The 27,376-nt window shown below is 37.8% G+C and overlaps 1 protein-coding gene across 9 annotated transcripts; it reads right to left on the bottom strand.

Annotated features, from left to right (window-relative positions):
- On the bottom strand, positions 1 to 22,200 carry LOC110884226. 9 transcript variants are annotated; one of them, XM_022131912.2, is made up of 15 exons: positions 22,037 to 22,199; positions 21,768 to 21,798; positions 21,617 to 21,684; positions 21,008 to 21,047; positions 20,844 to 20,896; positions 20,258 to 20,386; positions 19,891 to 20,092; positions 19,578 to 19,684; positions 19,335 to 19,490; positions 18,233 to 18,355; positions 16,949 to 17,082; positions 16,758 to 16,843; positions 2,978 to 3,069; positions 878 to 1,005; positions 1 to 245 (listed from the first exon to the last, which is right to left on the bottom strand). In XM_022131912.2, exons 1-15 carry the CDS (start codon positions 22,058 to 22,060, stop codon positions 179 to 181), a joined length of 1,440 nt encoding a protein of 479 aa, XP_021987604.1. In that variant the 5' UTR covers positions 22,061 to 22,199; the 3' UTR covers positions 1 to 178. The 9 variants fall into 9 exon arrangements, with proteins under 9 accessions (XP_021987604.1, XP_021987605.1, XP_035834517.1 ...); XM_022131913.2 differs by having other exon boundaries at positions 19,341 to 19,490; positions 22,037 to 22,198; XM_035978624.1 differs by having other exon boundaries at positions 19,341 to 19,490; positions 20,844 to 20,893; positions 22,037 to 22,197.
- Between the last annotated feature and the right edge of the window lie 5,176 nt (positions 22,201 to 27,376).

Below are 27,376 nucleotides of genomic sequence, written 5' to 3'. Positions count from 1 at the left end.
TTTTTCTAATTGCACATACATAAATTATTCCACATAAGATAGATCGTGTATACGAGTCAACCCGACCTGTTTATCCAACACGTCCATTTCTTTACAACTTTCGATCTAACCTGATTCTAAAGAGAACTACTATTACAACAATTACACGGTAAATAATTCTACTTGTTCTGTGTATTGCTCAAATCTGAGAGAAATATGTAGATAAAATCGCGGTCTCATCTTTCCCCTTTATGCTTACTTCTTTCCTGAATAAAAAGTTGAGACGAAATATGGCTGACGTAAAAAAAAAAATACTGAATATACGAAAGAACTCGAATTGCACACACAAGGTGCTGAACAAGTAGGGGTGGCGCTTTCAGCTCGTTTATTTGGATTGTCTTGCAAGTCAAACGGGCCGAATATGTCAAATGGGTTTAAAGTCCCCAAGTGTAATTTTAGTGCATTCAACCGCTGAAATCAGTTATTAAAACTATTAAGATTATTAGCTAAATAAAACAGTTTTGTTACTTACAGATTAAATAATTAATTCGTTTTGATTTTTAAAATGGGCATTAGCTAAACAAAATAGTTTTGTTACTTATAATTAAACACTTAATTAGTCTTGATTTTTAGAATGAACAAAAAAGGTTAGGTCAACCCAAACCGCCCCGCCCCAGTTTAACCCATATCTCAAATAGATTGAACATGTCAAATGATTGAATGTCACCCAAGTCTCATTTAATGCAGTAAACCTCTTAAACCATGTAGTACAAGATTTAGATTACTATTATTTGCTAAGTAATTGTTTTCTAAGAAAATGGACGAAAAGTGTTAGCGTGAAAGTCCAAACCGACCCAGCCAGCTTCGGCCCTTTTCAACTAGTTACCAATTAACGTACCAGGGAGGGTGTATTCGAACCAGTGTTCCAACATCAAGCTCTACGTCACTACATACTCTTGAGCTAAAGATGATCGTCGTATTCTTCCTTTTTACAATGCTTAGATTGCTATCTGTACTTGTTGAACTCTGCAGAAGCACACGATAATTCTTTAATCATACGAAATTATGGTCCATTTATAGGTACACGGGTGGTATATTTTTATCTGTAATGGGTTAAAATAAGCTCAAATTTAAACGGGTCAGGTCAAACAGGTCAAAAGTCCTCCAAAGTGTAGTTCAACGCATAATATTAGATGATTATTATATGTTGGGTAAAGTTCTTGTACAAATAATCTTAACATACTAAACATACAAATTGAAGGAAAACTCAAAAAGACAAGGTGGCATTTTTGTAATTATCAATAACTATCAAAGTTACTCTACAAATATACCTAAAAAAACCTAACCACTCCACCCACCCCCAAAAAAAACCTAAACCCCCCACCCCCCACCCCCCAAAAACCTAAAAAAACCTACCCCACCCCCCCACCCCCCAAAAACCTAAAAAAACCTAACCCCCCTCCCCCCCCCCCCCCAAAAAAAAACCAAAAAAAAACCCTAACCCCCCCCCCCCCACACCCAAAAACCTAAAAAAACCTAACCCCCCCCCCACCCCTAAAAACCTAAAAAAAACCTAACCCCCCCCCCCACCACCCAAGCTAAAATGCTAAAAACTAAACCCCCCAAAAAACCTAAAAAAAAACACACACAAATTATTTTATTTTATTAACATTTTTTATTAAAAAATCGCTACTTTTAGTAGCAGCAAAAAAAAAAATTTTTTTTTTTTTTGCTAACGAAATGTAGCGATTTTTTAATAAAAAATGTTAAAAAAAAATTGTGTTTTTTTAGGTATTTTTGGTTGTAACTTTGATAGTTGGTGGTAATTACAAAAATGCCACCTTGTCTTTTTGGGTTTTCCTTCAATTTGTATATTTAGTATGTTAAGATTATTTGTATTTGATCTTTTGCCATTATATGTTTAGGCAAAAGATCAAATACAAATAATCTTAACATACTAAACATACAAATTGAAGGAAAACCCAAAAAGACAAGGTGACATTTTTGTAATTACCACCAACTATCAAAGTTACAACCAAAAATACCTAAAAAAACACAATTTTTTTTTAACATTTTTTATTAAAAAATCGCTACATTTCGTTAGCAAAAAAAAAAAAAAAAAATTTTTTTTTTTTTTTTTTGCTGCTACTAAAAGTAGCGATTTTTTAATAAAAAATGTTAAAAAAATAAAATAAAATAATTTGTGTGTTTTTTTTATTTTTTTAGATTTTTTAGGTTTTTTGGGGGGTTTAGTTTTTAGCATTTTAGCTTGGGTGGGGGGGTTTAGGTTTTTGGGGGTGTGGGGGGGGGGGGGTTAGGTTTTTTTTTTAGGTTTTTTAGGGGGTTTAGTTTTTAGCATTTTAGCTTGGGTGGGGGGGGGGGTTAGGTTTTTTTTAGGTTTTTGGGGGTGGGGGTTAGGTTTTTTGGGGGGTGGGGTGGGGGGGGGGTAGGTTTTTTTTAGGTTTTTGGGGGTGGGGGGTTTAGGTTTTTTTTGGGGGTGGGGAGAGTGGTTAGGTTTTTTTAGAGGTATTTGTAGAGTAACTTTGATAGTTATTGATAATTACAAAAATGCCACCTTGTCCTTTTGAGTTTTCCTTCAATTTGTATGTTTAGTATGTTAAGATTATTTGTACAAGAACTTTACCCTATATGTTTAACAATATAGTCATATTAAACACATTAGTTGGTTATGAAAAAATAGACGGACAAGCAAAAGTTGTTGGGTCAACCAGACCTGCTCAATGCACACAAACTCCTAAATTGTTTTACTTGAATAGTACAATTATATTGTAATAATGTTGTTTTAGTAATCATAACTAACACATTAGTAAGTTATATATATTTTTTAAGGGAACAAAAACTGTTTCAAGGTAAACCCAAGCCGGCCCATTTTAAAAATAGTTAAATGACCGTTTAACCCAAACATGGTTAACCCATTACCCACATGCCTGGCCCGTAAATCGTGCCACCTGTATATATTTTAGTCGGTTTAACAGACCTCATCATCTTCAACGGAAGAACATAAACAAACAGTCAGCTTTCCTTCAAGAGTCTTCGACAGTATCTTCACATCCAGACAGCCCGCTTCATCTGAATTCATAAAGGCCTGAAGTTGGTTACTTTAATTCACTCAACGTTGGCTCTGATACCAATCTGTCACACCCCGATTTCCACACGTTTCACCGGTGGGCCCGGTGGGGGATTACCGTGACGTAGTTGGCAACAATATAGTCAAAACACACAATATTTAAATGCACAGCGGAAGCATAAAGATAGATATATTTCAACCATCGAATGTAATATCCAAGTATCACAAGTAGTCGAAATAAATCCACAGGGGATCAAAATAAAAATAGAAATATTGTTCAACAGATAGTGGCATCCCAAGCTTTCGAGACTCTAACGATGCTAAGGAGTGGCCAGCCTATTTCGTGTAGGACCTGCACTTAATCTTTTGGGGAAAATACGTCAGTTTACACTGGTAAATACATTCAACCGACACTTTTTGTAAAAGGTTTAATAAAATTGATTTGAATGCACAAGGCACAAACTCTTTATAACTTGGGATAATTAATCAATTTTAATCTTGTAAAAGAATTACATGTTCACTATGCGTTCAGTCGCCCGGGTCGTGCCGGGTTTAAGATTAATAGACACGCCACAAAGCATAAAGCCGTGGCGGGAAAGCCAACGGTTATACCTTTATAAATTTAGACACATTGTCGGGTGTACGCCTACACCCGCGTATTAAGGTCGTGGCCATTTCGTAAAATGATGTCAAGGATATCCGGGACATGGTCATTAAGCTCCCAAAGGCGTAAAGCCAACAAAACCAATTTTTAAATGGGTCACATTGATAATACCTAACTACTAATGAGTTAGGGTCAATTGCCCGACCAAGCGGTATTTTTATATACCGTAACCCAAGCCCATATAACGGAAAATAAGTTAAAAGTATTTACCTGAGCAAGTAATAATCCTCAATAAACAAATGCAAGTATCTTTTACTGGTCTCCTATTCTGGAACGAAGGTTTATAACAACCTATTAGAATCCTAACGGGTCTTTAATTTAGCCTTATCTTAGAACGGTCAGTTTCGAAGGATAAATACGGTTTAGTCGCGTGAAAGGCGAAAACCGGGAATGGATTGTGGTTTAGACCCAACAAGTTTGAAGACTTGTTTCATATGGGTAATATAACCACACTCTGGATTTTGAAGTAAAAACGATAAGGTTTGACCCGTTTCGGCTAATTTATGTAAACTAGTTACATAAACCGAACCGTACGCGTAAAAGGCGTAACGGGTAACCGTAAGAGTCATACACAGGTTTCCTAAGTTAATATGCTCTAAAGAGGTTGTGGTATCAGTAGGATACCTTCCATTATGCCCATAACGAGTTTAATCCTAATATACGCCCCGTAGGGGTATTTCGGTCATTTTAAAGATTATAAAAGAGGTTTTCGAGTTCTACAGGAAATCTGAGTTTTCCGAACAGTTTATAAAGTCCAAAATACTCTATTTATTATTTAGTAGCAACTGGATTCAGGTCAAAATACCTTGTAGAACTCATTTTATGTTCGAAAAGGGTATATTCGGTAATTACCGAATCAATGCCATAACCGCAGGTTATGAGCAGGTTAAAAATAATTAAAAATCTTTAAAAATCCCAAAATATTTTTTTACATCAGTGTGTAAAAGGTTTGGTGTCGAAATTTGGGTTTAGATAGGCTTTATGCTAATTGCGCCGTTTAATTACTAAAGTTTCCGTAATTGCGCTATTTAGCATAACTCCTATTCTAGACCTCAGATTGACATGAAATTTTAGGGACATGTTTAGAAATCAGTAACTAAGGTTATTGTCCTTTCACATGTCCAAAATTCTCGTTTTAAAGTGAAAAGGGCGTTATGGTCAACTTTTAAGCATTTAACGGAAATGTGCAAAAGATTCGGACAAACAACGAACCGGTCACAGAGGGTTATACCATCATGTAACCTGGTCCTAAGAGAGTCCTAAGACATATCTAAATCATAACATAACGGGTCAGAACTGAAGTCAAAGCAAAAGTCAAAGTTTTGCGACTTTCGGTTCTGAACCGGGTCAAAACAGTAAATGGTCGAATCAAACAAGCTTAGACCAGTTATAATACTTATTATCATGTTATATGAGTGATAAAACAGGTTACACGCCATCTACATTACTGATTATGCATAAAATCGAAAGTTAGCATTCTGTTGACTTTTTCTAAGCAACTTTGACTCGACATTTGGACTAGTTAGAGTGGGAATCAGAGGGTGCCCTTTTAAGGGTTTAAAGCCCACATAATTACCAACATATAACTACCTTTGATTCGGCTAATCACTGGACCATTTGTGATTAACCGTTAAGTCAATCGTTAATTACGACGGATTGACTTTTAAGTTATAACTATGCAAAAACTAAACCACAAAGGGTTAAACACACTTACAGAAGTTTGGTACACGACCAGAGATGCTAAGGGAGAGTGCTTGAGCTCCAGAAGTGATCAAGAAAGCAGTTGAAGGTGTGAAGAACAATGTTGCATCTCAATGGCCTTTTATAGTAATTTAGGATGCATAAGATCACTACAACAAGGCCTACAAGTGTTCTTGGATGATCACCAAGTGTCCCTGAGTGCTAGGGGACGTTTAGGGGGTGCCCATGTTGCTCATAATTGTCCCAAAGTCGGTTAAAACAACAAACAGTGCTTCTGTCCGACTTTTCTGCATCTGGGGGGCTGACGCGGCCCGCGTCAAAGGTCAGACAACCTTTACGCGGCCCGCCTGGATCTCTATGTCAGAGCCCATATCTTCTACTGTCAACGCGGCCCGCGTAAAGCCTTTAGCTACCTTTACGCGGCCCGCCTGAGACCAAAAAGTAAGATTTTTCAAATCTTTTCAATTATTACTGCTGGCCTTTGGCGATTTGAAGGGGTAACTTTGCGTTTTGGGCCTCGTTAATTTACGTATAAGGGCCTCGTGACTTTTACCCTCGCCGTTAAGTCCTTGGTTAATTTATTACTACCCGAAAAGTCCTAACTTTCAATGTTGACGCTTTTAACCCCTCGCATACGAATTCGATCATAACTTTCTCGTTTTAAAACGGAACCTTGCGAAATTTATACCGTATATTTCAGTGAGCGTAAATTACTGTTACAAAGCCTCGGGTTTGTTAAAGGGTCACTCAGAGGTATAACTTAAACATGTTGACACATTTAACCCCTGTAGTTTGAAATCTCTCACTTTCTTCCATATTTCGTTCCGTACGATCCATGATTTATTCGTTTGAAGGTACGAGCATCATTTAGGGTTACTGTACAGTATATTTATCCCTTGTTGACAATTTGAACCCTCGGATTCACATACTTTCTATGTTTGTCAACTTTAGTCCTCATTTAGCATTTATTACCACGTGTAAACCTATGACACGTGTCAATACATTATAGGACGCAAAATTTCGAGGTGTTACATGACGGGTGGTCCATTGGACAACCCTTAAGCATGTTAAAAGATGAAATAATCCTTCACTTAATCGTGTAATTATCTTGAATTAGATAACTACTGTTGCTTATGTTTCAGGTGCGGTTCGGGAGTTAAAAGATGGATTAAATGCAGCTTTGGAGACTTTGGTGATGAACGGGTCGAGCGTGGAACAAGAGACAAAACAAAGAAGACAAGTCAGCTCACCACCGTAAATTACGGTCCTACCGTAATTTACGGTGGACCTGGATTTCATATGTTCCCCACCGTAAATCAGTCTCTAGACACCGTAACATTTTATTGTCCACCGTAATTTACGGTGGAGCCGTAAATTACGGTGGTGTCTGACGGAAAAAGTGTAACTGCCACAATTAAGTTAGTTTGATGGTGTCTTTTCATCATTCTTCATCATTGGACGGTTAGAGAACATCTTAGGGGCGAATTTGGCTGTGCTTGCTTGGTTTTGGACAATTTCTATCATTCGGTTTGTATTTTCGATTCGCATGAACATTGGATTTGCTATTATGATGATTCACCAAGCCATGTCCGGCTAAACTCTTCGGTGATCATCTTAGGTGAAGGTTTCTTGAACTTTTGTGTGTTTTATTTCTGAATTTCTAGAATGATAACTTGCATTGCTTGAGTATCATGGTGTATGTTTGGTTGATTATAATTTGTTAATCGATATTGCAATTTCTAGTCTTAATCGTACGTTCTTGGTGCCGTTGGCAATCGAGATATCACGGGAAGGGTTAGGGTTGGTTATTGATTAATTGGTCATCGGGAAACAACCTCGCGTTTATATAATCCGAGTACTTTGTTCCCTTTTATCACTTCAATTATCTATACACGAGTTATGTCTATGTAACTCTTTCTAGTTGGAATTACACACAATTGTTCAAAGAAACTGAAACCTAAGATGATCATTGTTCTCTCCTAATCTGTTTTACAACCAACATTTGATTTGAAATTAGTTTTTAATTTAGTTTTCTAAAACAACAATCCAAACTCTTGAATTTTAATTTCTGCAATTTAGTTTAATTTTAGTTTAAGTACAAAGCTATACAATTGACATACCTTCCACATACTCCCTGAGTTCGATACCCTCTTACCACTATCTATAGTTGTTTTGGGGATTAAATTTGCGTGACCCACGACATCACGTCATTACAACAAGTCTGCTTATGACTTTGTTTGCCCACCTATGCGCCGCATAGAATAAACAATGGTGGGCACAACCTTGCCCATAACCATGTTTATTGGCCCATAGTACAGATTCACATTGTTCGACCAAACATGGCCAAACAATGACGCAACGAGGTAACCGCAAAGGACGTGCGGTTACTTGAGAGCTAAACTGAAAAACAAGAAGACCCCACAAAAAAGGGATCATCATTACATGTCCAATTACTGAACATAGAGCTTGAGCAAAGCACTTGCAGCATTGCATCAGCTACCGCAGAGGTAACAAAAGTTGCAGACATAGATATCTTCGACCACCGTCTCAAAGGTTGGTTCGAAGCCTCCTCTTTTCTTCATTCACCACCTCAAAGGTTGGTTCGAAGATGGAGACACGATCTCAGAGGTTGGTTCGACACACCAACAGGTGGCAACCAACCTGATGACACCAGAAAAAGGTAGCCCGCTACCCAAACGGCTGAGAATTTCGCATCAGACGAAACTTGCTCACCGGTACGGAAGAGACGTCACATGACTCTACCAGATCTCCAGCTTGATTTACGAAAAGCGAATGCCATCTACATGGCCTAGAATTTTCTCCAGGCTAGAAACTACCTTCTAGACACCATAGTCCAGTGCTCCTCCCACATGCAACTTGCACGAGGCAGCAACACTAGACTGGGGGGACTTGAAGGGGTATGGTCCTAAATCTCGCGCCACCTGACCACGAGTGACCATTACCCTTATCAAAAAACCCCCACCAGCAAAGGACCGCGTCCACGCGGACGCATCCTTCGAATCTAATCGGTCAAAGGATAAGAAGAAGCCTTACCTTGTGTATGAAAGCGGACGTGCATAGCGATGCGGCTGGCACCGCATCATATGGACATTTTCGTCACGACAAAGGATCTGGGCAACAGCAACAGTCACCACAGACGGCGATGCGGCTTCGCACCGCATCCTGCATATATCTTTGTCAGAACATGGAGCATGGGAACATCAAAGGTTACCGCAGGCAGCGATGCAGCCTGCAGCGCATCCTGCCCACTAGGCAAGTGGGACTGACAACATAGAGCAAGTGGCACCACTGGCAGCCGCCTGTCAGGCCATACGTAAGCAGCGGACTGACACTGCAGTAGGATGTGGCTTCACCTCCACAACCGACAAGCCTGACACACCTACAAAGGGGCAGCACGTCGTCAGCCCGTCCCTTCAGCTCCTCCTTCACTCCTCGGCTATAAATACCAACCCCAAACCAGGTTTGAGGTATCTCTTCACAACTCTCTCACTACTACTACTTTCACACTTTGCTTCCCAAGCAAATTACTGATTCTCACGCCGGAGAGTGGTAACAAGGAGCACCCCCCACCCCATCCTCCTTGTTACGAGTCACGGCTTGTTTCCTTGTGCAGGAGATCAACCGGCGGACGATCCAGCCAGCGATCCTCGAGAGGAAGGGATTAACCCTTCTTGACGAGACCAGTGTGTTAACCCTGCCCGGTTAACCATTGTTTCATCAGATACCAATCTGTCACACCCCAACCGATGACGGAAACATCTGGGTGAGGCACTGAGCGAAATAGATTGTCCAAGAGAATCCACAACAACTATTAATGACAATATATTTAAGTGTTAACGTCCCATACCATCAACATATAATGTAAAAATAGTTATTACAGATATTGTTCTCAAAGATAAATAATTGTTCCGACAACTCAAATATTATTCGTGGGTTTCTAGACCACCTAACTTGATTCCATGACATTCAGCAAACATAGCGTAGCATCCTAAACACCTGTCACATACGTTAAAATAAAGTCAATACACATAGTGTAAATGTGAGTACACAAGTTTAATAGCATATAGTAGCGAAAAACGATTTATGCATAACCAGCATGTAACACGTAGAAATGTGAAGCAAGTAGGCTATTGACAATGACATATGCACAGACATGACTGCGAGTTGTAGAATGCGCAACACATATCACCACTGTGACACGTGAAGTAATACCCTTAACAACCCCTGTCCGCGACAGGTGCTGAGTCCAAACTATAGTACTATCGTTGCTAAGGTGTCAGGCAACAATCACTGTGTAAACATAACATACAAGCATTCATCGAAAACACGTATAACATGCAGGGCGGTTAGCGTATAAAAGTGTTTGTGTTGTGTGTCGATGTGATTTAATATAGGTACGTATGTAACACCCAAAAGTGCGTTAAGCAAAAAGGGTTCGAGTATACTCACAGTTCGTGTTTAGTAAATAAACACAGTCTTGGATTGAAGGGAGCGCTTGAGAGATTAGCCTGACCATAGAACGATAGTGTAAGCGTTGTATAGTGCGTAAAACAGCGTGTCGGTGAGACGGGCGATCGGATGTTGGTTCGATCGGATGACCGTCCGGACGAATGGTCATCCGGGCGGATGACCGTTCGTTCGGATGGTCATTCGACTGAGGGAGTGTGTTGTGAAAATGTTTAACTTTTGAAGTTTTCGTTGTAGTATAAATAAAGTCATTCGATCTTATGGTCATCCAGACGGATGGCCATTCGATCGGATGGCTGTTCGATTGAAAACTGATATTCTTTTAAGTGTTGAACTTATTGAATCAAGTTACTTGGCCGAATAGTCGTTCGATCGGATGGTCGTCCGATCAGACGGCTATTCGATTGAGCAATTTTCTGTTTCAAAACTTGGTGAAATCAGTTAAGTTGAAAAGTTTGCGATTTGACGGAGACGGCGTGACGACGTGTTAAACAACGGAAATCACATCAAGTCCAACTCGTTCGATCGGATGGGAATCACCCTGTTCGATCAGACTCAACTGTTCTTCACGGAGTTTCATGTTCAACCCGTGAATCGGTCGTCTCTCCGGTAGAAATCCATTCTCAGACCGGTTCTCCACTAGAGAATGAGTAGAGAGCCTGAACGAGTCCGGATTCTAACGGTTTTGAGTAAAAAGTGAAAGATGTTGAAGAAAAGTTTGAATCAGTTGAAAAACGTTTAGATTTAGTTGAAATTAGTGTAAAATCATATGGAAATCCTTTAGATCCGAACCGTTCTTGATGAGATAAGGTCACACTTCAGTGTGCATGAGAACCCATGGTGACGTCACTCTAGAAGAACCTCAAATCAGATGATTTCACAGTGAAAATGTGAGATTTGTTGGAGAAGATGATGAGAAAGTGTGTAATGAAGATGGAAGTACAAGATTTAGGAAGAAAACTTACAAGAATCGCGAGGAATCGAGAGAAAAGAGCTTGAGAGTGCGTGGGTCGAACGGAGCTGTCACATCAATGAACAGTTGATGTGACAGGAGGGGTATTTATAGGTGAAGAGGTGAGAAGGCGGTGTAGAGTGATTGGGTCGGCGGCCGTTCGATCGGATGGTCATCCGGTCGGATGTCCACCCGATCAGATGGTAATCCGGTCGGATGTCCATTCGACCGGTTGGTCGTTCGATCGGTTGGCTTTCGCGAGTTGGTTTTCCGACTTTCGTTTCGTGCGTTGAGCGTTGCATTGCGTTTAAGCGAGTTGCGAGTAAGCGAGTTGCGAGTAAGCGATGCAATAGTATTAAACTATAGTTACACAAATAACATAACTAACACACAACATAAAAGTAGAACTTAATTTCGAGTCCGCGATAAGATTGCGTTGCGATTGCGTTTACGAATACATCCCACAACAAATATAAACATGCAAAAGTAAAGCATATAGTAGCACACACACCTAGAACAGTGCCAATAATTGCGATTCGAGTTGCGATGTCATAGCGTTAAGTAGAATAGCGTTTATCGCATTGTTACTTCACATAATAATAAATCGTAGAATAAAATAACGTTAACTAATATATCGATTATCGACTCGGAGAGTACAAGCAATAATTAAGTAAGAAATGACAGATCTGAATGCTGCCATATCTTGACTTTGACTTTGACTTGTACTTTGACTTTCTGAAAAAGTCGGGTTGTTACATACCCGAGTTTAGTCGGAGCTTTGCCGGAAGACAAAAACGGTCGCGGAACCCTAATCTTGTCCCTACCGCCACTTCTCAACAAAACAACCACCATCGTCTTCTAGCCACCACTACCATCATCAATCTCTCTCTCTCTCTCTCTCTCTCTCTCTAGCTCTTTCTCTCTTAGATGTAAGGCTTCCTCTCTCTAAATTTTGGAAAAATAAACCGTCAGTGTGTGTTTGTTTCTATTTGTGCTAAGGGTTCGGAAGTTAGAGCTTGAACTTTGATTTCGGCGACGAGGGAGAGACGTTGAAAGTGAAGTTTGAGGGTGAAGAACTGAACATGATTGAAGGAAGATGCAACGCCTGTAAAGAAACCTAAATGTGGCATGAATGTACAAACCTTCAAAGAAAAAGAACAACAACCAACATCACATTAAACAAACAAAGCCTATACTACAACACTTTGTTGCTAAGAACACCAATTAAGCTAGTAGTACAACACCATATTGCCAAAATACGTTGTAAATTAAAGTGTTATATATTTTTTTATCATTTGACTTGTTAAGATATTTTAGATAAATGGGTGAAAAGACTAATATACCCTTATGAGACATAATTTAACCATAAAAACTAACTGAGTTAGGGCTAAAGGGTGTAACATGCAAGGGTTTGCAAAAATCAAGTACGTTTTTGTACTTTTTGAAGACAAATAACACACTTTGCAATCTAGTTTCAACATAAAGAACGATTTTTGTAATTTACTCTTAAAAATATAAATATAAAATTATGTGACTAGAAAATATACATATACAAAGTTTTACCATACATGAAATTAATCTACCCAAAAATGTATTAAAAAAAGAAAACAGCATTTCTTATATTAATTTACAAGTTTCTTTTGTGAGTGGTGTATACTATTCATTTCTTTACAACTCTTTAAAGCTTATTGTATAAGTTTATAAAGCATACCATTTTCCATTTATTTTATTGAATTAATCCCATGTATTAATTTACAAGTTTCTTTTGTGAGTGGTATATATTATTTATTTTTTTTTTGCAACTCTTTAAAGCTTAGTGTACAAGTTAATGAAGCACCAATTTTTTCATATGATTATTTTACATTTTGATCTGCATTTGGTGATTTAACACGTCGCAACGTGTGTGCGTGATTCAACGTTTTTACATCTATTTTTTGTTCGCCTTATTGATTCTGTTGCAACGCACAGGTCCAATATACTAGTTTATATATTTAAAAAAAAAACAATATTTTTACATCAAACCGTAAGTCATAACATACATTTGTGCCAGTGACTTTTTCGTTTTTGAGAGTGGACAATTGACTAGGATTGACAACTTTGGCCCCTCTAAAATGAAAACAAATGCTCCCTCTAATGGTTAAATATATTTTTCACTTTTTGTATATTTTTCGTGCACTAAAGAATCAACTTTGTTGTTTGCTAGGTTTTAACATGATCTACATGTGTAAGTGACCCGATCAATACGTATTATTATTTTTTTTACAAAATCTAAATAAGTATCCATTTAAAATTTTATTAAATATCAGGTCGCTCTCCGCTGCTATAATAATATTAGAACACAACTTCTTGGCCAGTGAACCTTGCAGCGTCAACCACGAGTGGCGGGTGGTGGTAGCTGTTGCGGTTGGTAATCTCTATCATCATTTTTTTCTTCTATTTGTTACATTTTGTTATCTTTTTTCTGTTTTACACATTTAAATTTTGTAACTTCATATTGGTCTTTACCATTTGGTTCGTACGCAGATTCTCCACTACAACGCTTGGTGGGGAAATTCTAGTTCACAACAAATCATACTATAAATAGGGATAATAATAACAGGTTTCATGTAGGACGAGTTCTTGGTAGTTCCGGTCTTAAACTCGTATAAAAAGTCACTCACCCAACTATACTTGTAACCCGACCCGGCAACCCAGCCACTCTCTTCCAACTTCTACATCGAATGACAATGTAAAAGTTAAATAAAAAAGGAAGAGGGAGCAAAGCAAACTTTTCGTATAGAAAACGTAACACGAAAATGGGAATCATCGAGATGCTTTGCCTCGACTCCCTCCCATGCGATCCGATTCCAAGGTAGTTTCCTTATGCTGCATCTATGACTTGTACCTTGTCATCTTTTTGCTGCATCTCTGACTTGTACGTCGTGTTATGCTCATTCTCTGTGGCCTGTATCTTGTTTTTCTAATTGCACATACCTAAATTATTCCACATAAGATAGATCGTGTATACGAGTCAACCCGACCTGTTTATCCAACACGTCCATTTCTTTACAACTTTCGATCTAACCTGATTCTAAAGAGAACTACTATTACAACAATTACACGGTAAATAATTCTACTTGTTCTGTGTATTGCTCAAATCTGAGAGAAATATGTAGATAAAATCGCGGTCTCATCTTTCCCCTTTATGCTTACCTCTTTCCTGAATAAAAAATTGAGACAAAATATGGCTGACGTTATGAAAATACGAAAGAACTCGAATTGCACACACAAGGTGCTGAACAAGTAGGGGTGGCGCTTTCAGCTCGTTTATTTGGGTTGTCTTGCAAGTCAAACGGGCCGAATATGTCAAATGGGTTTAAAATCCCCAAGTGTAATTTTAGTGCATTCAACCGCTGAAATCAGTTATTAAAACTATTAAGATTATTAGCTAAATAAAACAGTTTTGTTATTTACAGATTAAATAATTAATTCGTTTTGATTTTTAAAATGGGCATTAGCTAAACAAAATAGTTTTGTTACTTACAATTAAACACTTGATTAGTCTTGATTATTAGAATGAACAAAAAAGGTTAGATCAACCCAAACCGCCCCGCCCCGCTCCGCTCCGCTCCGCTCCGCTTTAACCCATATCTCAAATAGATTGAATATGTCAAATGATTGAATGTCACCCAAGTCTCATTTAATGCAGTAAACCTCTTAAACCATGTAGTACAAGATTTAGATTACTATTATTTGCTAAGTAACTGTTTTCTAAAAAAAAGGACGAAAAGTGTTGGCGTGAAAATCCAAACCGACCCAGCCAGCTTCGGCCCTTTTCAACTAGTTACCAATTAACGTACCAGGGAGGGTGTATTCGAACCAGTGTTCCAACATCAAGCTCTACGTCACTACATACTCTTGAGCTAAAGATGATCGTCGTATTCTTCCTTTTTACAATGCTTAGATTGTTATCTATACTTGTTGAACTCTGCAGAAGCACACAGTAATTCTTTAATCATACAAAATTATGGTCCGTTTATAGGTACACGGGTGGTATGTTTTATCTGTAATGGGTTAAAATAAGCTCAAATTTAAACGGGTCAGGTCAAAAGTCCTCCAAAGTGTAGTTCAACGCATAATATTAGATGATTATTATATGTTTAACAATATAGTCATATTAAACACATTAGTTAGTTATGAAAAATAGACGCACAAGCAGAAGTTGTTGGTCAACCAGACCTGCTCAATGCACACAAACTCCTAAATTGTTTTACTTGAATACTATAATTATATTGTAATGGATTAGGATCAAATACAAAGGATCCTAATTGTAAGAAGTATAAGAAGGATTTATAGAGTGACAAGTGTCCAATAACCTAAAAAAACCCACTACACAAAAAACCCCACTACAAAAAAAAAAAAAAAAAAAAAAAAAAAAAAAAAAACCTTAAACATCCACCACCACCAAAAACCTAACCCCCCCCCCCACATCACCCACCCTAAAAAAAAATATATATATATATATATATATATATATTGCCGAGGGGGTGGGGGTTTAGGTTTTTGGGTGGGGGTGGGTGTTTAGTTTTTTTTTAGGTTTTTGGGGGGTGTGGGGGGGGGGGTGGTTAGGTTTTTGGGTGGTGGTGGGGTGGGGTGGGGTGTTTAGGTTTTTGGTGGTGATGTAGTGGGTTTAGTTTTAGGTTATTGGACACTTGTCACTCTATAAATCCTTCTTACACTTCTTACAATTAGAAGCCTTTGTAGAATAACTTGACCCGTATTGTAATAATGTTGTTTTAGTAATCATAACTAACACATTCGTAAGTTATATATATATATTTTTAAGGGAACAAAAACTGTTTCAAGGTCAACCCAAGCCGGCCCATTTTAAAAGTAGTTAAATGACCGTTTAACCCAAACATGGTTAACCCATTACCCACATGCCCGGGCCTGTAAATCATGCCACCTGTATATATTTTAGTCAGTTTAACAGACCTCGTCATCTTCAACGGAAGAACATAAACAAACAGTCAGCTTTCCTTCAAGAGTCTTCGACAGTATCTTCACATCCAGACAACCCGCTTCATCTGAATTCATAAAGGCCTGAAGTTGGTCACTTTCCAGATGTCTAGATAAAACATATTCTGTTTCGGATTGATTAAATTGTTTAATTAAACAATCAATTTCATATCTTCTGAATCAAAACTGATTACCTAAAAGTAAAATAAAGAGTAAAATGTCATTTTCGTCCCTAAGGTTTGGCCAGTTTTGCGACGTTCATCCAAAGGTTTGTTTTCCACATCTGTATCCAAAAGGTTTGAAATCTTGCCATTTTCATCCATTTTTCTCCGTTAAGTCAGGGGTATTTCCATCTTTTTACATACTTTGTTTTGTTTCGAATGCTTGTAAATTATGCTAAATGCTTGTACATAAAGTGAAACAGACCGAATTGCCCTTTAAGTTGACAAAAAAGACGAAAATACCCCTGACTTCACAAAGAAAAATGGACGGAGCTAACGAGGTTACAAGCCAGAAAAAAATGGCAAGATTTCAAACCATTGGATGAAAGTCGCAAAACTGGCCAAACCTCAGGAACAAAAATGGCATTTAATTCGTAAATTTTGAAAAACTTACCCTTCTTTTAACATAATTTGAAAGACTTCTGTTCCATTTTAACATAATGCCTCCTTTAATTTAAAAAAAAAAAAAAGTCTTATAGACATATCACTTGTTATTAATTTTTACAATAATCAGAATTTTCCAAACACTAGAACATTTAATTATATGATTATTACAACTTCAAACAGAAGAAGCATACACCATGCTATTTAAATTTTGTGCACAATCTTTTCTTCACCAATAGAATCTCGAATCTCAATACAAAAACCACGTATGCTTTAAATTACCTTCGTTACATAACTTGTTCAAAAAGATCGAATCTTTTTCCTTCTCACTCTGCATCACTCGCTTCAACTTTCCAAATAAACCAAAACTACAATTTTGGCATTGTAGGAAAAGCATGAAATATAATTAATTAATATCGTGTAAACAATAGAAATGTTCAAGACAACAAGTAATTATAATGAAAATCACTCACCCTGTACGTTGAGGAGCTGCATACACGGGATCATCTTCATTTGTAGAAGCAGCACCTAAAGCTTCATGAAATTGATCAGCTATAGTCTTTTGTTTGGATTCTGGCATGATAAGCTCTTGAATTTGATGGTTATACTAGAATAAAAGCAAAACAGTTAACTATCCACTTGATGGTAAACTGTTATCCTGAAAAAAGCAAGAGGTGTAGGGCTACAAACGAACCAAACGTTCCGCAAACAGTTCGTGAACTGTTCGGCGGGAAGTTCGTTTGTGTTCGTTCGTTTAATAAATGCACGAACACGAACAAGAATTTTTAGTGCATTAAATATTAGCATTATTTCACTTATTTAATTAACTATTATGTTGGGTGGATTAAATGAAGACTTCGAGTTTATATTGGGTGGATTAAATCAGGACTTCAAGTTTAATATGATAATTTTGACATTTTGTGTTTTTTTGGACATTATTTTATGGTAATTATGTGATCAAGATTATGTCAAGTATGTTTGGATAATAATTGGGTTAGTATACTTCGGGCGGATCTACATTGTGTTTGTGATGCAAGATGCCGATTTTATTCGAAATTTAATATATGTTCATTTGTGTTCATTTTTGTTCATGACCGCTTGTTTGTGTTGGTTTGTGTAACCATGAGCGTTCGTTTGTGTTCGTTTATGTTCATGAACGTTCATAAGTCTTTGTTTGCATTCGCTTTTGTCCAGTACCTATAATTAATAGACAAACACAAACGAACATGAACACGTTCATTTCCTTAATGATCGAACACGAACAAAAAATCTTGTTCGGTAAACGTTCATGAACAGTTCGTGAACACATTATTTCCTTAACAAACGAACACGAACAAGTCCTTGTTTGTGTTCGTTCGGTTCATTTGCAGCCCTAGAGAGGTCGCAAGATGAGCGGGTTGAGTGGGTTTAATGACGCATCAAATGGGCCACTTTTTATTATGAGTCACAACAGGTTAGGTGCCGTTGAGTTTACCTGTACTATACCTTTTGTCCAATTTGTTTTTTATATTTTACAAATGAGTAGCTGTAGTGTAATAATCTAAAAATCCTAAAAAAGTAGGATCTAGAAGGTTGTATGCATTGAAATAAGACTTTGGGGCGCTTTACCCCGTCTGACCCGTTCCTCTTTTCGCTAATAATTTTTAACTGGCCCAAGTGAAATAAACACAACCAGAATCGACCACTTCATAGGTATATGGGTTGAATTTGCAACTCATTAAGAAATAAAATGGTGAAGCGCAGATAGAATTACAGACCTCGTTATCTTCTGATGAATCACTGTCTAAACAATCAGGGTCATCATCGATGTCACTATGATCCGTTGACAATACACGTCTCTTGACAGCTCGTTCTTTGGATTGGCCTTTTGTTTTATCGTACTGCAGTAGATAAAATATAACATAAAAGTGTGATATATAAAGTTACAGGTGCAAAATGGGCGGGGTTAAAAAGGGCAAAATTTTAGTATGGTTCAGGTTAAGTTTTACCCACAATCACTTTTTATCATTATTTTATGAATAGCTGATAAGTTATATAATATTATTAAAAACAAAATTATTATGATAATGATATATAAACTTTTGAATAAAATGATTTAACCGGCTGTATGCATTAAAAATACATGTTGGGTGACTATTGACATTTGATCCATTTTAGCAAATATCTTTAACTAGTATTTTGACCCGCTGTGTGTTGCGGCGGCATCGAAACTTAAAGTAACTTGAACTTATACCGTCAAACATTTGACTTGACTCGTTTTCGAACAAAATTTACGTCAAAACATAGACCAACTGAAAACACACATGAAAATAAGCACGAAAATGTATTATATTTGACCTGACTCATTACCGAGAAAATTTATGTCGAAACGTAAAGCAACTTGGATTTATAACGAAACGTACTTAAAATAAGCACGCGTTGTAGCGGAGTCGAAACGTAAAGTAACTTAAATTTATTCCGCCTAATGAAAACGTATTATATTTGACCCAACTCGTTTCCGAACAAAACTTAGACCATCCAAAAACGTACAATTAAAATAAGCACAAAAGCATATTATATTTGACCCCACGTACATAAAAATAAGCACCTAAAATCAAGGGGGGATCAAAATGACATTTTACAAAGTTTTTAGAAAGTTAAGGGGGTGTAAGTGGCAATGCTAAAAGTTGAAGGGTTGAATACACAAAAAAGAAAAAAAAAACAATGTGTTGGATGGAATCTTTGAAAATTTGATAAAGAAAAATAATAGAAATAGAGGTTGCGTCTTAGGAACTATTCCTAAGACACCCTCTTTTGTTATATATATACGGTTCGAAATCGCCATCTCTATGTAAAGCTGAAGAGCAAAGAAGTATATACGCTTACAAGAGCTACATTTATAGTACTTCCTTCAGGTAGATCATGTTCATCTTGAACCCGTAAAAGGAGCTCTGCTACTGAAGTCGAGGAATGAGTATGTGAAATCGGAAATCTAGCTGGCGTCATAGAATTCGTCATCCCATCCATCTCTTTTTCCTGGAAAACTTCAGGAAATTGGGATGACTACTTGATTTCGTTTAAAATTGGATTCAGTTACGTCACATGATGTCATGATGAACTGACCTTAACTGATGTGTGACTTTCGTACACATCACTTGAATCTTTATTTAAATTGTCGTTATGTGACAGTGTTCGAATAGAAAACTTGTGTTTGGCTTTGCCTTGGCCACCTGGCAGTAAATGATTAAGCATAATGAGAGATTGTCATTTAATTTAAGATAAATTGTCAGTATGTGACTGTGTTCAAAACGGGACGGGTCGGGGAGATGGTTCAAATCGACCCTTTCATTTGTAGATGGTTCAAAATTGCTACCCCGAGCAGTGATAAACAAGATCCATGCATCCGTTTATATGAATCGTTAATTTAAGTAGTTACCTTTAGATGACCTCTTTAGTTTGGAAGATAAAGAATGGAATGAAGCACAATTATCAGTCACGTTAATATCTGCATTTTCTGCAAGCCAAGTGCAAACACCTTTTCTATTTCCGCCAGAAGTAAAAGGGTTTATATTCTGGTAGTTATCATTATCAGCCTCAGAAGTGAAGCTTGTACTCAACTGCATGCAGTCCCCTGTCCCCTTAAAATCACAAAGCGAACACTTTTAGGGATGTTTGGTTTTGGGGTATGGATTTAGTCTTTGGTATGTTTGCTTTAATTATATATGGGTTTGATGCACATAAAACTGGGAATCCTCCATACCCACAGTGATTCCTACTTTAAACCAAAAGCCACACATGTGTACCTGATTTTTAAAGAGAATTTCTTCATCAGAATCACATGCAGAAGCTTCCCCCAAGATGCATGTGATTTCGTCCTTGTTGACAAAATTTGGGAATTCGACATCATCTTCAACACAGGTATCAATTTGCCTCTGATTACAACATGGTAGAAAATAAACTTTTTGTACACCATGTGGTAATTAACCAGAAGAAATACTAGAGGTGGAATATTGGGCAGGTTGGACAGGTCCGGTCGCCCGCAACACTATTTGTCCAACTTTCATAAATAATTTTCAAGTTAATATGATTACAAAAAAATACATTATACACAAAAAAAAGAAAAACATTTTGGGAGACTTTCAACCCAATCGACCCATTTCCTTTTTTTAAAAAAAATACATATCCGAAAAGACCTCTTACCGAATACAAAGGCGTAGCAGACCACAAATGGCAATTAAAAAAGGATATTAAACGACTATCGTCCCACTTCAAGAATCTTATACTAATGTTCTACTAGTTCATAAGACTTATTTCAAATTGCATATAAGATTTTTTAAGAAGCCAATTTTATAACTACACTAGGAAATGATGTTATTTTGGCAGACATACCGTACACAGTAAACTAGTTTGATTTCTTTCATGAATGACTTCATTAGCATCTGCTGCACCAAATCACGACATAGAATTTTAAAGGGCACACACAATAAACAATTTCAAGTGACAAATTATACGCATTATAACCAACAGTGAAACAAAGATTGCATAACCAGTACCTCTAAGCATATCAAGCTGAGAAAGAATTTGTACTTCACCCTGTCCAATAGACCATATAATGAGATCACTAAATAATCTTGCATCAGTCTCACACACATAGTTGTATGATGGAACAGTCTTCTTTTTCCTTAGGATACATGTAAGATGAGATAAGGCTTGAACATGTGAGTATGCATGACAGATTGACACTTTTGGCAATCATCAGTAGTATACTAGTATGTATAACCTAGGTGGTTTCAGACCAGTTTTAGCTGTTTCAGTAATCAGTACTGGAGTTCTTTTTTTATTGCAAAACGCAGCCGGAATTTGCGCCTATGGGCCTTGATAGCCGCAAGGCGGTGTTACCGCGTTGGGTGCCTAGGAGCGCCTTTGACTACTATGTGCATAACAAACTAAAATGTGGTCAAATCAAAGAAGTAGAATCTCCAAATAACTCCACATGAGAACAACCTATCTTCAAATCATAAAATTAACCTATCTTATATCCTCCAAAATTACAACATATGTGTTTAACCTTACTTAAACCTACAACTCCAGAACTCCTAAGGGTAGTTAACCTAACAAACCAGTTTAAAAACAAAAACAATTACACACAGAAGAATATTAACCTTCTTTTCAGCTGGATTCCCCAGTGATACATGATCTTCTACCAACTCTTCACTCAAATCATCATCCTCTTCAACCACACAACAGATTCAAATTCAAATTTTCATTTCAAAACACTCAAAGACTAAATAACAATAATAACAATTACATTACCTGATATACTCTGATCAGAATTCTCATTTTCCTGCAATTAACAAACGATCACTTACTCACTCGCATCGATAAATTCAAAATTCAACGAAATTCAAACGTCCTTTTGACCTAATTATTACTCAATTTCGAAAATACACAAAATAGATCGTGATTCTATAACTTTTATCGCTTAGTATAACATTAAACTTAAACGACCTCAAATTTGAGTTTATCAAGCTAATTAAAGACTGTTAATTACAAAAGTAAGTTGAAATTTAAACATAGATTACCGGAAATACGGTGCTCCGCCACATCTCTGCTTCGTGAGAAGAATAAAGTACGACACAACGACGGTGCTCCGCCGATTCACGGCGGAACCCTTGGTATCGGAAGATTAACCGGTAGGTGTTTGCCACATCACCTATTTTTTCGGCACAAAGTTTGTTTACTTGAATTGGGCTGGGCCTATGGTTATTAGAATAAAGCCCATAAGTGCCCATTTTGGAAATAAGAAACCGGTCCACAATTATAAATTTTAGATCAAGCGTAAATGCGTAATGTTATTTAACTCGTCTTTGTGCTCGCACGTTGTCGCAGGACATGTTTTCTAAACTATGAAGTTTTGAAAACAAGCCTTAGGGCAAGCCGTATGGTTGCTGGGACTCATTCGGGGAAGTGGAGTCACCGATCGGTGACCACACCGTCGTGATGAAGACAATTGGTGAGTGGGTTTTCGGTGAGGGAAATCGGGGTATAGTCACCGATTTGATTGATGAGAAAGGTGTGCCATTTTCGACCGTTGCACATATTTTTTTTGACCGTTGCTTATTTTTTTTTGACCGTTGCCATATTGTACGTTGCATAAATTTTTTTGACCGTTGCATATTTTATATAAAACCCACAATTTTTAATCAATTTAAAACACACAACTCTTTCAAAACATCTCTCTTTCTACACCCACAAACGATATGGATAAACAAAACAAATGTGAACCCAAGAAAAAAGGTTCTACTAGCCGAGGATCGGATTCAAGAAAAAAGGTTTCGCAAACGAGACAAGGTGATTTTAGGGGTCCGAGTGCACCGGTTCAAACTTCCTACGGATATTGACCAACCTCTCAACCTCAATTTTTTTACCCCCAAACTTCACAACCAACTTTTTTAGCACCCAACCTAATTTTCCACCACAAATATTTTCACACCCAAGCTTCACAACCGAGTTCGATCCATTTGCATTTAGGACCCCGCCAATTCAATCATAAGAGAGAATGTCGAGCGTCCACTTTCTATCTACGATGAAGACCAAGATTTAGAGGTTGTCCCCGAAACACAACATTTGGATGTAGATAGTGGCAAGGACGAAGAAGAATATGAGGATGAAGACGATGATATTGGTGAAGCAAGTGAGCAGAAACAAAAGAGAGTCAAGGAGGAGCGTCAAATTTGGACGAAAAAACAAGAAGAAGCCTTATCCAAGGCATGGGTTCATGGTTCTTTAAACAAGAAACAAGGAAACCAACAAAAAGGGGACAATTTTTGGAAAAAAAAGTTCTCGACCATTACAACGAAACGGTTGGCGGAAGTACTCGAACAGTTCATCAAGTACGTTCAAAATGGATGCCTATGTTGACTAAGATAAACCACTTCAACGGTCTTTGGCATTAAGCGGTAATATTTTATTTGAACATTTAAAAAATATTTTCCATAACATTGTTTATGTTAAAAAAATTTTTTACTTTATATTTGTTATCTATGTAAGATCGTATTCGTGGTAGTGGGTGTAGCGACCTCGACGTCATGAATAGGGCTTTAAGTGATTTCAAACCCAAATATCCGAGTGGTTTTCAACATATTGAGGCATGGGAGGTCGTTCGTAAACATGACAAATGGGCACCGGTACCATTGTTGGGTGAAGATAGTGAAAGTTCGGGACAAAAAAGAAAGTCGTCCAGTTCGGATAACTACAATACGGGTACACCGGGAACTGAGTTCGATAGCGATATACCGGACATAAACGTAGACCCCTCACCAACAAGACAAAAAAAGAAAGAAAAGAGGCCCGCAACATCATCAAACGATAGCAAAAAGGCCCTCACCAAGAAGCTCGCTCAATACACTCTTATGAAAGAAGAAAAAAAAGCACGGGCGATAGAGTTGACGAATATAAGAAAGAAATGCGCGAGGAAGACACCATAGCGTTAGTGGCGGAACAACGCGAGGTGGTGAAACAACTTATGTATGATCGGGATTTGAAGACATTTACTGAGCCACACGACCATGCTTCACCTGAGATGTTGCCGTTTATTCTGGCGAGGAAACGAGATATCGCAAAAAAATATAATTGGCCATGCAATTTCTAAATATTAGGTTTATTATGGTTTAATTTTTTAGTTTTAAATGTAATGTGTTTTTTTTTTAATTAAAAGTACTTTTATTTAGTTTAAAATTTGTTTTATTAATTTATGCATAGTTTTTAATTTCTAGAAAATAAAAACTATATAACTCAAACACCCTAGAGTGATTGAACCATAACTAGTGATTGAGTGCAAAATGGGGAGTGGAATTGGGAGTTGACATGCCATAATATTATTGGATAGAGAATCACTCAAACACCCTAGAGTGATTAACCATACTAGGGCCGTTCAAACCGCTCGGCGCTCGTCGCTCGCTCGATGCTCGTTCGGAAATTGCTTGGAAAATGCTCGTTCGATTTGACGCTCGGTTGTAAATGAGCCGCTCTGCTCGGTTCGATTTGTAAACGAGCCAAGCATGAGCAAAGGTCCGCTCGGCTCGGTTCGGCTCGAATTATTATTTTTAGTTAGTATATATATACACATATACACATACATATATAAACATGTATATACACAAATATAAATTACACATATATACACACACCCCTATATTTATACAAACATACATATATACTTAAATATAAATTAAATTTATAGTTTTATATATACTACTCTATTAGATTTTGGTCAACTATATACAAATTAGGACTATATCTATACGTATTAACCCGATCACGCCAATAAAAAAATTAATATCAAATCTAAAAGTTAAACCCTAAACAGATAAACGACAATCTGCTCATCGCCTCAATGTTTTATGCCGTTACCCTAAGTCAACTGTCTCTTGCTCTCAACGTCATTGTTCGTGCAACATGATCATCGACTCGTCGGCCACAATATTGTTATTCATAAGAATAATATTATGCCATGCAATGTGCTTGTTTATTAAGACATAATAACTTGAGACCCTACATTGTCACTATTTCTCTTAGCAAATTTAAATCGGGCGTCACGGTTGTCCAAATCGCTCGAATTTCACTCGCCGCTCGCTCGAAATATTTACTGCTCGGAAAATGCTCGCTTGATTTGTGGCTCGGTTTTAAATGAGCCGCTCCGCTCGGTTCGGTTTGTAAACGAGCCAAGCACGAGCAAAGGTCCGCTCGGTTCGGCTCGGCTCGTGAACAGCCCTAGTCACTATTTCTCTTAGCAAATTTAAATCGGGCGTCACGGTTGTCCAAATCGCTCGAATTTCGCTCGCCGCTCGCTCGAAATATTTACTGCTCGGAAAATGCTCGCTTGATTTGTGGCTCGGTTTTAAATGAGCCGCTCCGCTCGGTTCGGTTTGTAAACGAGCCAAGCACGAGCAAAGGTCCGCTCGGTTCGGCTCGGCTCGTGAACAGCCCTAAACCATACCCCCCACCCTTAACTAATAAAGCAACAAAAATCCATTCATGAAAGAATTTTTAAATGTAACACCTCAAAACTCGAATTTTAAAATTTGAGTAACACCTTTTCATGTATAGCATGGAATAAAATATTAGGCTAATATCCCGTTTCAGATGAAGTTATAAAATAGAGTGAATTTCAAGGATTGTCCTTTATCTTTATACTCATTTTCAGGCGTTGTCCTTTATGTTCAAAATTGACGAGTTTTGTCCTTTATGTTTTCAAATCATACACGTTTTGTCCTTTAGGCCTAACCCAGTTAGTTTTTCAGTTAAATTTGGTCATGTGCTTTGCACATGAGGGCATTCTTGTCAATTCAAATTTGGTCTCTTCCACCCATCACAACCTGCCACCACCCACCCCACCCTACCTCCACATCCACCTCCATCAACCACCACCTTCACCATCTGCCACTAATCGCCTCAATTACCATGTGCCACCTTCCACATCACCTGCCATCACAGACTGCAACAACCTTTAAATTCGAATTTGGGGTTATACCTCACCTGCGGGTTTAGATTACAATTACAACTCATGGCCGCAACAGTTAACTAAGTGTAGTTTTTGTTTGGTTTGAAAGTTGTTGGGTTCAGATACCAGTTGGAATTGGGTGGCGAGTTGTAAGTTGTTGAAATAAACCCTAAATTCAAGGTTTGATTTCTTCTTGTCATTCACTGAATTGAAAATAAAACAGTGATACACTTAGGAGTTTTTTGTTCACAAAATTGTTCCTCATCAGGGAGATTGTTGATGTGCAGGTAGCACAATGGAGAAGCAAAGCTTTAAAGTTGGGCAACTGGCTGAAATGAATACTTTCTAACAATACCACCCACCTACTTTTTGTTCTCTACAGATCAACGATATCAAACTCAACGAGAACATGATTTTGTTGGACTACATCGATTTTGAATTGGAAGGTGAGATCCACATCATTAATTTCGTTTACTTGCTTTTTCTAAGCATCCATTTTAGTTTTAGTTTCAATGTTTTTTCAGAACCAAGCTGGGTGAAGATATATCACCCGAGGGTTTGGATTCCAATTACAACTCGTGGCCGCAACAATGGTGCAGATGAGGTATAACCCCCAATAACTTAAAGGTGGTTGCAGTCTGTGATGGCAGGTGATGAGGAAGGTGGCACATGGTAGTTGCGGCGGTTAGTGGCAGGTGGTGAAGACGGCGGTTGATGGAGGTGGAGGTAGGGTAGGGTGGGTGGTGGCAGGTTGTGATGGAGGTGGATTGGAGGTGGTGATGGGTGGAAGAGACCAAATTTGAATTGACAAAAATGCCCTCATGTGCAAAGCACATGACCAAATTTAACTAAAAAACTAACTGGGTTAGGCTTAAAGGAAAAAACGTTTATGATTTGAAAACATAAAGGACAAAACTCATCAATTTTGAACATAAAGGACAGCGCCTGAAAATGGGTATAAAGATAAAGGACAATCCTTGAAATTCACTCTATAAAATATTATTTTGTAATTCGTTGGGAATTATTAATGAGGGAAAATAACTTGTCGGGTAGCAACATATTGTAACGGAATGTATTCTAGTAATATATGTCGATAAATATCACGGGTTCAGTTCAGGAAAATACGGCTACCTCATATCGTGACTCGCCCAAGCTTGAAAGCCCATTGTCCTAAAAAAATCAAACATGAGGGGAGTATTATGTAAATAACCAAAGTCCAATGTATAAAAGCCCCTTTTGGCTCATTTTTTGGCAGAATTCTCTCTCAAGTTAGAGAGAGAAATAAGAGAGACAGAGAACTAGAGAAAGAGGGGTGGCCGGTGGTGGCCTTTAGCGACGATTCGTGGTGGCCGATGGTGGCCGGAGGTGGTCGGATATGTGGGATTCAACCTGGAACCAATTATCGATGCTACGAACGCGA

Source organism: Helianthus annuus, chromosome 10 (assembly GCF_002127325.2).
Source record: "Helianthus annuus cultivar XRQ/B chromosome 10, HanXRQr2.0-SUNRISE, whole genome shotgun sequence".
NCBI classification, from domain to species: domain Eukaryota; kingdom Viridiplantae; phylum Streptophyta; class Magnoliopsida; order Asterales; family Asteraceae; genus Helianthus; species Helianthus annuus.
This window is presented reverse-complemented; position numbering and strand designations above follow the sequence as displayed.